Consider the following 13,340-nt stretch of genomic DNA (forward strand, 5'->3'; position numbering starts at 1 on the left):
ATAAAGAACTAGGAAGAAATATGAAATACAGAAGCATTATTGTGAAGTAAATCAGGACAGTTAAAATTGTTCTTTTAAGATAATCTATTTTAAGAATGACACATAAGCCACAGACATGTTCAATGGCTTATTTTATCTTAGTGAACTTGAGAATAAATAAAAGCAGTAACTATTGCCAAACGGTCCAAATCAATGGGTATTTTGAAAAACATCCCTTTACTGAGGGGAAATTCAGTAACTCTCTAAAAGCCTTGCAGTACTTGTATGAAGTGTATGGGAATGATAAAATCAGAAAACATTAACTGTGTTGCTTAATTAAAATCATTCTTAAAGAATACCAAAACCCCCTAATTCATGTAAGATTCCATGAAAAGTGAGGAGTAGTTAAGAAACTAAAAGTCCAGAAAAGAGATAGTTGAACATTTCCATAAATATGCAACTAAACTTTTTTGTTTCCATTAGGAATATTCCTACGATTTCCTTTTCTTTAACATAGTAATCATAATTGCTGATAATTGCCAACTGCATCTATCTTCAGTGTTAAGTAAAAACACCATCAAGAATACACATCTGTGAAAATACAACTCAAGCATTGTGTGTGTGTGTGTGTATAAATATAAATATTATGCTATGTAAACATCATGGAATTTTTAAAACACCAAAAATAAAGAAATCAAGACTCTCCATAGAATTTAGGAGGATGCTTCTTTGGAGGGAAATTATGATTGTCTAAAATTAAAGAGCAATAATGAACGTAGAGGAGGAAAATGAACTCATAACAAAGTGCTCACACTTTAAGAAAATATTTATTAAGTAAAATCCTTGTACTATCTAAAATGTTAATAGAATTTGTATTCTGCTCTATGTTTACTTATAATTTGCCTCTTTTAGAATTAAAGTTCTTTAGGTATGGGACTGGCTTCAACAAATCTTTTGCTATAACACATGGTAAATTGTAGTTTATTTATAAGTATTCAATAAACTTTCAATGCTAATGTAAATTATTGCAATTTCTTGACAGGGCATTATCAATACTTTTATTTACATATTAAGGAGAAAGTTTAATCAGTTGAGTAAGTTAAATATTCTGACAAGATGCTTAGATATTACTTCTTCCTTAAAAAAAATTATTCTTCTTGCATTATGCCATTGAGCAGAACCGACCCATAGTGAACCTTCTAGTGGTTTTTCAAAGCTGTAAATTATGCATGAAGAGACTGCCTAACTTTCTCCCACAGAGCATTTGGTGGATTTGAACTACATGAGTTGGCAGTGCAACTCCCTAGCCAGTAAGCCACCAGTAGACACTTTATTTTACTATCACTACTGGGCAGGGGGAGGAAACTGTTGCATATTTATAAACTTGAAGAGTAAAAGCTTGTTAGAAACTGAAAATGAATACTTTTAAAATATTCATTTACTTATACACGCACAGACCTGTTTTGATTTCTTCACCCTGTTTTTCTACTCCCTGCTCTTCCAAAAGCCCAGTTTCTTCATTAACTTCTGTGTTTGCAACAATGAGAGTAAAGAAAATAAGGGCCTTTTTTGTATACTTGTTATCATTAACTCAAATTAAAAAAAAATCGTCCCAGTTGGTCATAATGATTCAGGGACTAACAGATTAATAATCTCTAAATTAGCCTCTGATGTGTATTATAGGGGGAAAAAAACCCTTATACTGTTACTTTATTGTTTGTTGTTACTATCAATTTTTTAATGACTAGATTTATTAGAGAAATGGAAACTTCTTAAATATTTGAGATATAGAAGAAACTGTAAAAGATCTATAAACTTAGCATGTTCTCAGAAAATCAGTATTAACACTACTTTACTTCTAGAGAAACAAATGGAATTATAAAACTGTGTTTCAGTTTCACAATTCAAAAGTGTATATTTAGGAAAATAAAATAATAATTTCTAGTTTATTATATTATACTTTTGTTATATTGCTTATTTTATTTGTCTCTAAAACAAAGAGAAGATGATTAAATATATACCAGAATTAGGGCTAACATATATAAGATTATGAAATGATTATACAAACTAACATACAATTAATCAGATCAAATAAATCGTAAGGTGAAATGAAGATTTCCTCATTATTAGTAACTGAAAAAAATCTGGAAAATAGACATTTCACCATTTTAATTATAACATAATACCATTAAATTATAACTTGTGACAACATTTTTTTGACAATTAACTTTTAAGAGATGAAAAAGAAAATTTAATTCAGTCAATTAAAATCAGTCTAGAGTTACTATACCTTTAAGGTCATCTAGAAGTAAGAAATTTTATATTTGCATATCCTGAATCTTTAGATCAACCTTTAAAAACACAATGGTAAGGAAAAACCCATCTGTATTTTTAAAGTAAACAAATATTTTTATTTCATACTGTAAAAGAGAAAATATTATTTTGATCCTTTTGTTTCATAGTGGAAACAGAAAAATTACAATTGGGGACACTGAAAGAGTAGTGATTATAATTGATTATAAAAGAAAAAACAAGCAAACAAACACCCACCCAAACCAAGCAATCCCTCAAACACTAAATAGAAGGTTTCTTGAGAAAACCATTAAAACTCTTACCACTCTTACTTTCACTATCAGCTCAGTTTTATTTTCTGGTACATTTACGGGTCTTAAGAATGAAGCTGTTCATATCTCAAGAAAGTTTAGTGACTTAGTGGTAAGAAACTGCATTGCAATCTCAAAGGTACATGGTTCAAACCCACTAGCTGCTTTGCGGGAGAAGGATAGACAATTTCCTCCCATACAATTTACTGTCTCTGAAAACCAGCTGGAGGGTCTGTTATGGGTTAGTTCTCACTTGACAGTATACAACAACAACATTTTTATGTTAACAGACTCAAGCTATAAAAGTTAGTAAAGAAAAGAGATATTATGATATTAACTATCTTTCTAACTTCATAATTCCAACAAATGATGCTCAAGTAATACCTTTAAAATCTAAGGGAACTGAAAGTTCCACACAAACTGCAGGACTATCATTTTTAAAATTATAAATCCTCAAAGTTATGCAAATAATTGAGGATTACAGAAATGTTGCTGTAACCTTTTTAAGGAGCAGTATAATTGACAACAAGTTACAATAGTATCAGATTATTCAAAAGAATGGTACACAGTAAGTAGAAAGAGAGACAAAGAGAAGCTTATATTTTCTCAACAAATGAAAATGAAATGTTTTTCCATAAGTTATAAGGCAATACAATGATTGTTGCTCAAATGCTATTAATTTATAACAAACTTGTTATGAATGAAATCATTATTTTTGATGGAACTTTATAAGCTACTTGATATATCTTTGTCAATTTTTAAATTATTTCATGCATTCATTCAACACGTATTTGTTTAGAGCCTACTATATGTGGGCGTTATACTATGTGCTAGAGATTAATCAGTGACAAAAGCAGTTATCTTGAGGACAGGAAAAGACCTTTCAGATTTCTGTAAGCAGCAAGGAATCATTTTGCCCTACAAAATGTATTACACTCCAAATCTCGCAATTCAGTGTTTTATTCTGAAGTATAATATAGTATTTGATAATAAAACTGTAAAACACTTAACTTTAATACACTATAAGCAGTACTTCTACAACGTAAAAAAAGATATAAAAATACAAACCACAGTCACTATCTAATTAAGCAACTTTTTTCTAGAAAGTCAAATAGAATTTAAGATCATCATAAATACAAAATGAAATATAAGATGATACGTATACTAGACTATGTGTACAACCTCAATGACAAAAATAGACTGCAATTGACATCATCTGTAAAGTCTTAATAAAATGTAGACGACTCTTTGAAAGGCAAATTAATTTTCTTAAAAGAGCATATGTCATTTTTACATAAACCCTATACATTTACATTTGATTGAATCAAACAAATTGAATTCCTTGGTGTAACTTCCGAAAAATATTGCAAAGTTGAATGCTTTCCCAAAAATAAGAAAGTGAAATAATTTTACTGTGTATTTAAAAAGTCTATATAATAAAGGGACATCAATTGCAGTTGGGTTTATTTTTGCTTACATAGCCCCCCAAAAAAGGCTGTCAGCACAAAACAAACCCTCCTTTAGTTACAGACCTTCATAAGATTCTATCTCCTTGACTCCATTGTCTAGAAAAACAAAATAAAAACAAAACAAAAAAGGGAACCAAAGCACAGGGGTTAAAAACAACAGAAATTTCCAAAGGCACAGAGTGTTTGTCTATTAAAAAAAAGTTAAATGATAACTTAAACATATATTTCCTTTCCTTTCTTTTTTTTAATTACAAAACATATCCAGTTAGTAAGTAAAGGGATTATATTTAAAAAAAATTCTGAAATATTACTATATTCAATTTCAGTCCATGCTTTTTAGAGGCCCTTTACCCAAAGTTTATAAATTTTGAGGGAGTATGTTCACATGTGAGTATGCAAAAAGTGCGACTTATGCCAAAATTTGAAAGTATATTAAAAATATCAGTACAACATGCAGCTTTTTTGGTGGTATATTCATGATTACCTTTTCCTGGTACTCCAGTTTGAGAAGGATCACCATTGTTGTGCATCCGCTAACCAGAGTCCTTTGCAGTGTGTGAAAATTGATTTGGCTAGTTACTAATAAACTTTACGTAACTATCAACAATTACATAAACTTAGCTGTAGCAACAAAACATCCAACTGCTCATTTAAATGCATAGTTTAAATTTATTAAATTAATTTACACAAACATGGAAAATGCTAAACAGCAACCAAAAAAACAATAGTTCTATTTTTCTCTAAATATCATAGATTTTTAACTGCATAATATATGACATTTAAATTATCAATACAAACTGAAGTAAAATATTTAGTCAACAAAAGAAGAAAACACAAAGGTAGTAAAGAAAAAAAAAATCACAAAATCTTGATTCACCTTAGCCTCCGTGTACATTTCCTATATGCCAGAATTCAAAATACAACTTACTTCTCTCCAACGTTCCCTTTGGTGGAAGCTGTGGAAGCTGCCGGCCCCTTCGTCCTGCTAGTGGAGTACTAGATGGGCTTGTCTGGACAGACCCAGTATGAGGATGAGACCTACAAGATACACCATTAATATTCAATTTCAATAGAATGTGGCAAGTATGTGTAATATATTTGGTTCACATGATAGTTGTGTATGTGCAATTTTAAAAGTGGTTTAGCTGCTGATTAAAAGGTTAAGAAAGTAGGACAAAATAAGGATAGTTGAATGATTGGCTAAGTAACAGAAGACATTTATATATTTGTGCAATAGGCATACATCCACACATACATGCACACAAAATCTTACAGTAAAATCTATGGAATTATCAATGTCAATTAATATCCAATCCATATGAAAGTAAGAGAATTTTGCAGCTCAGGAAATAAAGGGTAACATTTTGCATCTTTTTCTACTAGATAGCAGCTTCTACCTTTCCTCCTTTGATCCAAAGAGATCTTTAGTTAGGCTCACATTAAATATCCTTTGACTGGGAAAATCGCTAATGTAACTAGAAAGAAAACTCAATTTTTCCAAATTCAGCTAACGTTAGGAGTTAAGACATAATAATAGCATTGCTAGGAAGAAACTGAAAATCTAGTTTCAGGTATTATCAGTATGATGGATATTCCAAAAGTGATGTGTAATGGACACACACAATTTCTCATTCTATAGAAGACCATGACAGTTATGAGGCATATTATGCGGGGATTTACCCAGGACTCCTGAGAAATGAGAAATCACAAAACAAATGCAAGTCAGAACGGTTCAGAAACAAAATACGATGACAGCCACACACTATTATATCCACGGAATATAAATAGTGTGCTTACATTGAGAGGGTTAGTACTGATTGATATTAGTGATCAGCCAAGGATGATAGAAGAGACCAGTAGCTGCTGGGAAAATAAAATGGTGTGCTGGTGGGGCAAAGGGGAAGTTAGTCTGATTGATTATCTTTCACCTCGATAAGGCAGGTGAAGGAGGGGCAGATCTTCCCGTCATTAATGAAGGCATCGACCTCATGAGGTTTGAGTCGGGACGCTCAGTGGATCTGGAGCGGGTGGTGGTCCGCTCAAGGAGAGGCCGCTGTTCTGTTGATCTGGATCTGTGATATGGCTGTCTATCTGCTGCTTCACAATCCCTGAAACGTTAGTCAAAAAGCAGCTCAGTTGATCTTAGTGCCCTTCTGTGCTTTGGTTATGATGCATCAAATTGATTTTGAAAAAGGTTAACGGTTCAAAATTATAGTGTATGAAAAGCAACACATTCTTTGCAAATTCTCTCTGAACTTCTTAAGAATATTTAAGGAACCCCAATCTGCCTTTAGTAGCAATTCCCAAGGAAGAGAATAGGAATTGTTCAGTACTGTCAATGACAGAACAAAGCTACCTGTTTCCTAAAAGAAATTCTCTAATTGTAACAAGTGAAACAGGTGAAGCATCAGTTTAAAGAGTCATTTCCATTTTCTGGAAGTGCTTGTTAAGGCCCTAAGGCTTGGTGTACCACCTGTATACAAAAACCTCTTCAGTATAATTATTGCAAGATAAGTAACACCCCAAAATTAAAACAGAAACATAAAACTTAGGTCAAAACAGTGCATCTCTGAAGATTGAAATATTATTAAACCAGATCCACAATAAAAATCACTGTGCAGAACATTGGTTATCAGTCGACACACAGCATCTCTATTATTATCTAGCTGCATTAAACATTAGAATGAATAATGGGTCTTAATTGATTGAAACAATAAGGGTCCTTAAACAACTTAATCTCTATAACCACACAGCAATCCAATACCCAAACTTGATCATTACTGAAAGAAAGAAATAATTCTAGGTAGCCTAACATTGACTTTTTAAACCCCCGAAGTGTAGAATAATGCTCAACACATAGCTTATGATCAATAAAACGCTTTTCTAATAATCCCACCTCCTGTTGGAGAGCTATTAAAACACTGACTTTGATGCTAACTCTCAAAAGTAATGCATACTCTAAAGTATATTTCAAATCAAACTAGAATACTCCATCTTGTTCCCATAAAGAGGAAAGCCTAGGAAACACTGTGGGGTAATTTTACTCTGTCCTATAGGATTCAAATGAGTCGAAATGACCCAACATTATAGAACAACACAGAAAGGGAAAAGATTGAATATTCTATACAGCAAAGTCCTCATTAGTCTCTTTGAAGGCTAATGCATCAAAGGTATCTACTTTACATAAAATTCTCTCCATTCTATTTTTGGGACTGACATATATAAACATTTAAGAAAATGAGAATAAAAAATTATGATTTCCTGAACAAGTAGAGGTCAATGACCTAAAAGAATGAACAATGAATTTATTCTGCATTGTATCTTGTGTTGACTTTATTTTTTAATTTGTTGTATAATAACCAAATTACTCTTAAGTTTTAAGTCTGTATAATAGAAAAATCATTGACTTAAGATTCTAGTACTTTCGGTATGAGAACAGTAGAATAGGTCTAAAACAGATGAAATGTAAATATATATAAAATTAACAGGGAAAAAATAACAAAGGCAAATTTGTATATAAAAATTAATGATTCCATTACTGTTTCTGAAAAGTTATTTTAGGAAAATATTTTCCTTTGGTAAGAAATATGCTTAAGAGTTAATTACACAGTTTTTGTGTACATGTTTTGGTATATCTTCATGACAACAGCCCAAAATAAAACAATATATAAACATACTTGAGTTCCTTAAAATCTATTTTTTAAGAATACTGTTATTTTAAGATATCTTACTATCAGTAAGTAATAATAAGCATCTCATTACATAATATATAACAATAATAACTAAGGAAGTATTATTATCCACACATGGCATTAGGCTAACATTTAACTGATTTGCACAAAATTTTATTTATTCTGAATAATTAACCCAAGTGAAAAATGAGATTCTAGAATATACTGTTTGATTTCATCATTAATTGATTTCTTAATTAAGTAAATTAATTATTTAATAAATGAAATATGGGGTTTTGGTTGGAATCAAGATGATAATTTGATATAATATTGCTTATCATTTATAAAACAAAAATGTTATTTTTTGGAAAATATCAGACAAAATAATTCCTTAATTGAAAAAAATATATGACGTCTATATTTTAAAATCTATTTATATTATTTATTTCACAAAAATAAGACATAAACAGAAAATTGGCATTGTATAATAGGAGATGAAAATAGATTAATAACTGAAACCAAAAAAATTATAGTGGAAAATAGAAATTTTTTTCAGAACGTCATATCACAGTAAAGAGACATGAAAAATTTATATTGTATTTTATAATTTATAATTACTATCATATTAATCATCATCTACTTCTCCATAATTGGGTCTCTGTCTGCAAATCTTAAATAATTGCTAAAAATCTGAAAATAGCAATGCCTAAATTTATCGAGTCTCATAGCAAGTTCTCTAAGAACTGCCCTAGAGACTAACCTCTACTTACCTCATCACAGTTTCTACAGACTTCTAATTCCTATTTTAACCACTAGAAAGAGATGCGGTGATGGGAAAAGTTAAGTGCTCAAAAGAGAACAAATGAGTAGTTCAAACCAACTCAATGCTCCACGGACTAAAGACATGGTAATCTAGTTCTATAAAAATGACCAGCCGAGAAAACACTACAGGAACACTTTTATTATGTCACGTGGATTGAGTAAGAGTTAACTCAATGTCATTTAACAAATCAATTTGTAATTTATACAACATAATAGAAAGTAACATGCCATTTCAGAGAGACACAACATCAATAGTGTAGACTAACTCTCCAGGCATGGTAAAATAAAACCAACATCCCACAAAATTAACTCATTTAATGAAATGCTTCAAAGTAGTATTTGGAATCAATGAACTATTCTCCAATGAAATACATAGCCAATTGACAATATTAAATTCAGCTTATTAGATGGTTGCATTGTAAAGACTCCAGGCATAATTTTTTAAAGTCTTAGTGAAAAATAAACTTTTAAAAAAATAGCTATTAATTATGATAGTGTTTCTGTGTGGAATATTTAAGTGGAGTTATATGAAAAGCTTCTGTTTATCTCCGAATGAGGCCATTCAAAAAGAACAATATGTAGAGTAAGTTAGTAACGATCTAAAACGTGAAAATTGTTATAATACATATATTAATATGAAAAAGTAAGACACCATTAATGTCAAGAGATATTACTGTTACCCACAAATTTATTGTCAAAATGAGAATGTATTCTCTTATCCAGAGAAACATTTTAAAAATGCTACTTAATGGAAATAACAAGGATAAACTATTCAATATCCTAATTTCCTCAAGAAAATTACAGACCAACAAAATTAGAGAACAAATAATATAGATTAAGTATGTACACATACAAACATAGAAGATGATCTATCAAGGATATGTTCTGCATTTTACTGGCTAATTGACTATAGTTTTATTGAGGACTGGACAAGTTCACAGATAATTAAAGCAAAGCCACAAACAAGACTATATATCCAACAATTAACATGCAGTAAGTTAATACATCTTTAAATTATAAATCATAAATAGCCCAATAGATGATATAATTAACATTTTCTATCTATGAAATTCTTGTTTCCATTTTCAGTGACTGCTTTAAAGTTTAATTTTGCCAGTTTTAATAAGTTCAAGTTACTTCATGATGATATTTCCCTATATTATCCTTTCTGAGAAGTTAAAAAAATTTCTTTAAATAATATATATTTCAAAGATGTATTTCTTAATTAATAAATCATGTATCATTATTATATTACATGAGCATATGTGATGGGCCATGATCTTCACTCTAGTACGCCCGAATTCTGTGTTTCACCAGAAAGTTTTACTTTAAATAATTTAGATAGAATTTTAATTTATAGTTTCACTTTAAGTAATTCACCACACTTTCTTTTATTTGGCTAATTGTATGAAAATAGTGGCATAAAGTGTGAATTCCTCATATGCAAGGCTTCCTGCTGGCACTTCACAATGTTAGCTCAAATTACATAGCCAGAAGTAGCGGCAAGAGAGCTAAGGGAAGAGGATATGAAGAGAGCATCACTGGAGTGATTTGGAACTAGTTATGTACTTACGGTAACCATGCTGTTGTTGCTATGTACTGCTGAGTTGTAAACAATGCATACCTGACCCTCCAGTGAGGCCCTAACTTCCACAGAAAGAAGCTGCCCATCTTTCTTGGTAGAGTAGGCTGCCGATCGAAACTGCTTAGGTTTCAGTTGGCAAGGTAAATCCTTACTAAGTCACCAGCTCTCCCTTAGCAAAAATAAATTCTCAATCCAGTTCAATCACTTGTTGGATTGATTTATTCATGTACCCAAAACACACTCCTCCACAAAGCCTAAAGAAAAGAGGAGTGAACATTTCAGGCTATTCCAGTACTATTTGGTCCAGACTCTACTACCCTATGTATGCTGTCTGATACTCAATGAAAATTTAGAAGAAATGGGGGGAGGGGGGTTATTCTAAGAAAGTGGGAGGAGGAAGTGTGGAGTGGGAAGACTGAATTTTCAAGAAACATAACAATCAATAAAACTAGACTCAAAGATGATACAGATATTGTATCAGAGAATTTGTAATAAATCTGAAAGTTACGTTAAAGACTCCACTGAAAGAGATGGAAAACATCAATGAATAGAAGAATAACAGCAGATAGATGAAGATTATAAAAAGAACCAAATATAAATGTTAGAAATAAAGAGAAAATATAAAAAAATTTTAGTAGAAAAGAAAGATAGCTTTAAAAAAATGAAAGATAAGTTAGAGTAAATTTGTTGTCGTGTACCAAGGATTCTGAAGCAACTCATAACTGACCCTCCAGCAGGTTTTCAGAGGCAGTCAACCACATGGGGGGAGACTGTCCATCTCTGTACCACAGAGCAGCTGGAGTGGTTGGTGACAGTGCAACTCCTAACACTAAGCCACCAGAGTTTGTTTAGGGATTTTAAATGCCAAATTACGGGGTTTAAACACAGGTTCAGGGAGCTCTGGTGGCTTAGTCTGTAGGGAGTTGCAGTGTTATTTCAGAGTCTGTGCTCCTCTAATTGTTAGAACCAACTAGAGAATCATTTCCTAGGGAGAATGATGGGCAGTCTCCTTCCGATTGAGTGTGACTCATTCACTCACTGCTGTCCTAGCAGATCCTCCAGTAGGTTTCTGAGGCTAAAATGACACAGAAGGAGACTGACTATGTTTCACCTGTGGAGCTGATGGTGGAGCCAAACGGCCAGAGAGGTACGGCCTTTGAGTTCACAACACAACTCCCTTCCCAGACTGAAAAAAAAAAAATAACACTAGAAGGTCAGCCATGAGTCGATTCCAACTCAGTAAAAAATGAGTAAGACAAGGCTTAGCTATAAATGAGAAGAAATAAAAGTTTCTAACAAAGATAAGGCAATGGATTAAGATGATTGATTTAAAAGTAGTGTATGAAATCAGAGTAGCAAAAGACACTGCTGTATAATAGTAGCTGTAAAATAATACTGTAATAAAAGCAGAAAAGAGGGTATGAATGAAAAAAAACCTATACAAAACCAGAAATATGTAAACAAGGGTATCAAATAAATTTACAAACAACTGTTACAGAGAATTTTAAAAGTTATGAGTTCAATTTCTATCATTTTAGAGATGAGAAAACTCACCAAAACATGGACAAAGTCATAAAGTTTCCCTGTCCCTCCACTTTTGCAAGCATGATGTCCTTCTCCAAGGAACAACCTCAACTAGTAACATACTCAGAGTGTGTGAGATGAAGTTTCTCCTTGTCTCCAGAGTACTCTCATTGCACTTTATCTCTTCCAGCACAATAATTCAAAAGTATCAATATTTTTTCTGTTATACTTATTCACTGTCCAGCTCTCAGATGCAAAGCAAATGATTGAAAAGACCATCGTCTGAAACAGACGCACCTTAGTCCTCAAACATCATAGCTCCTCAGTAATTTGGAGAGGTCCCTGACTGCAGATTTTCCCAGTGCAATATATCTTCTGATCTCTTAACCAGTGGTTCCAATCTACTGATTGTAGATCCAAGTAAAATGAAGTCACGGACAGCTTCAACCTTTTCTCCATCTATTAGTGTTGAGATTTTTTTGCTTTCTTGACATTGAGACACAATCCATATTGAAGACTGCAATGCTTTTATTGTTGCTGTTGTTATGTACCATGGGGTTGGAAAAGACTAATAGCTGACCCTTCATTGTCTTTTTGTCACCAGTGCTCCCTGATGGATTTTCAGAATCATTAAACTGCAAGGGAGGAGACTGCCTAATTTTCTTCTGTGGAACAACCTGGTGGATTTGAACCATGTGTTGTCATTCTGGCAGCATAGTTCCTTACCACTAGGCCAGTAGAGTGCTCATTGAACAATGCTGTTTTGTTATTTGCGGTACTGACCAACTTGTAAATGACCCTGCAATGGGTTTTTAGAGGAAGCGAATCTCATGGGAGGAGGTCGTCCATCCTGCAAAGGATCTGGTGAATTCAAACAGTGTACCATAACAAACCGTAGCTGACTCTGAGAAGAATGGGAATCCCAGAACATTTAATCGTGCTAATGTGAAACCTATACGTGGACCAAGAGGCAGTAGTCAGAACAGAGCAGGGCAACACTGCATAGTTCAAAATTGGAAAGGGTGTATGCCAGGGATGTGTCCTGTCTCCATACCTTTTCAACCTGTATGCAGAGCAAATTATCTGAGAAGCTGGGCTCTATGAGAAGCATGGCGTTAGGATTGGTGGACGATCTATCAACAATCTGCGTTATGCAGATGACATAACCCCGCTCGCTGAAACTGAGGAGGACCTCATGCACTTACTGCAGAGGGTCAAGGACTGCAGCCTTCAATATGGACTGAGGCTCAATGTCAAGAAGACAAAAATTCTCACCACTGGACCAATCGGTAGCATCAGGATGGATGGCGAAGAGATTGAGATTGTTCACACCTTCAGTTTGCTCGGCTCCACAGTCAACACTCTTGGCACCAGTAGCCAGGAAATAAAAAAACATATTGCGATGGGAAAGTCTGCAGTTAGGGACCTCTCTAAAGTACTCAAGAGCACCGGTGTCTCTCTGGAGACTAAGGTGCGCCTGATACAGGCCATGGTTTTTGCAATCACTTGTTATGCGTCAGAGAGTTGGACAATGACTAGGGAGGATAGAAGGAGAATTGACACCTTTGAGCTGTGGTGCTGGAGAAGAGTACTGAATGTACCATGGACTGCCAAGAAAACAAATAGATTCATCCTAGAGAGGGTTAAACCAGGCTGCTCCTTAGAGGCAAGGATTCTGGGGCTTCAT

At 33.1% G+C, this 13,340-nt stretch overlaps 1 protein-coding gene across 4 annotated transcripts in view; it reads right to left on the reverse strand.

The window, feature by feature from the left end:
- Positions 1-13,340, reverse strand: part of RIMS2 (regulating synaptic membrane exocytosis 2) — a 629,796-nt gene that overhangs the window by 224,057 nt on the left and 392,399 nt on the right. For all 4 annotated transcript variants that reach the window (XM_006897149.1, XM_006897150.1, XM_006897151.1 and 1 more), the window contains 2 exons: positions 5,980-6,159; positions 4,980-5,089 (listed from right to left, as the gene is read on the reverse strand). In XM_006897149.1, the coding sequence (XP_006897211.1) occupies positions 4,980-5,089; positions 5,980-6,159 (290 nt within the window). The remainder of the gene's footprint in view (positions 1-4,979; positions 5,090-5,979; positions 6,160-13,340) is intronic.

Source organism: Elephantulus edwardii, unplaced genomic scaffold (assembly GCF_000299155.1).
Source record: "Elephantulus edwardii isolate Elephantulus edwardi_28Jun2011 unplaced genomic scaffold, EleEdw1.0 scaffold00202, whole genome shotgun sequence".
Classification (NCBI taxonomy): domain Eukaryota; kingdom Metazoa; phylum Chordata; class Mammalia; order Macroscelidea; family Macroscelididae; genus Elephantulus; species Elephantulus edwardii.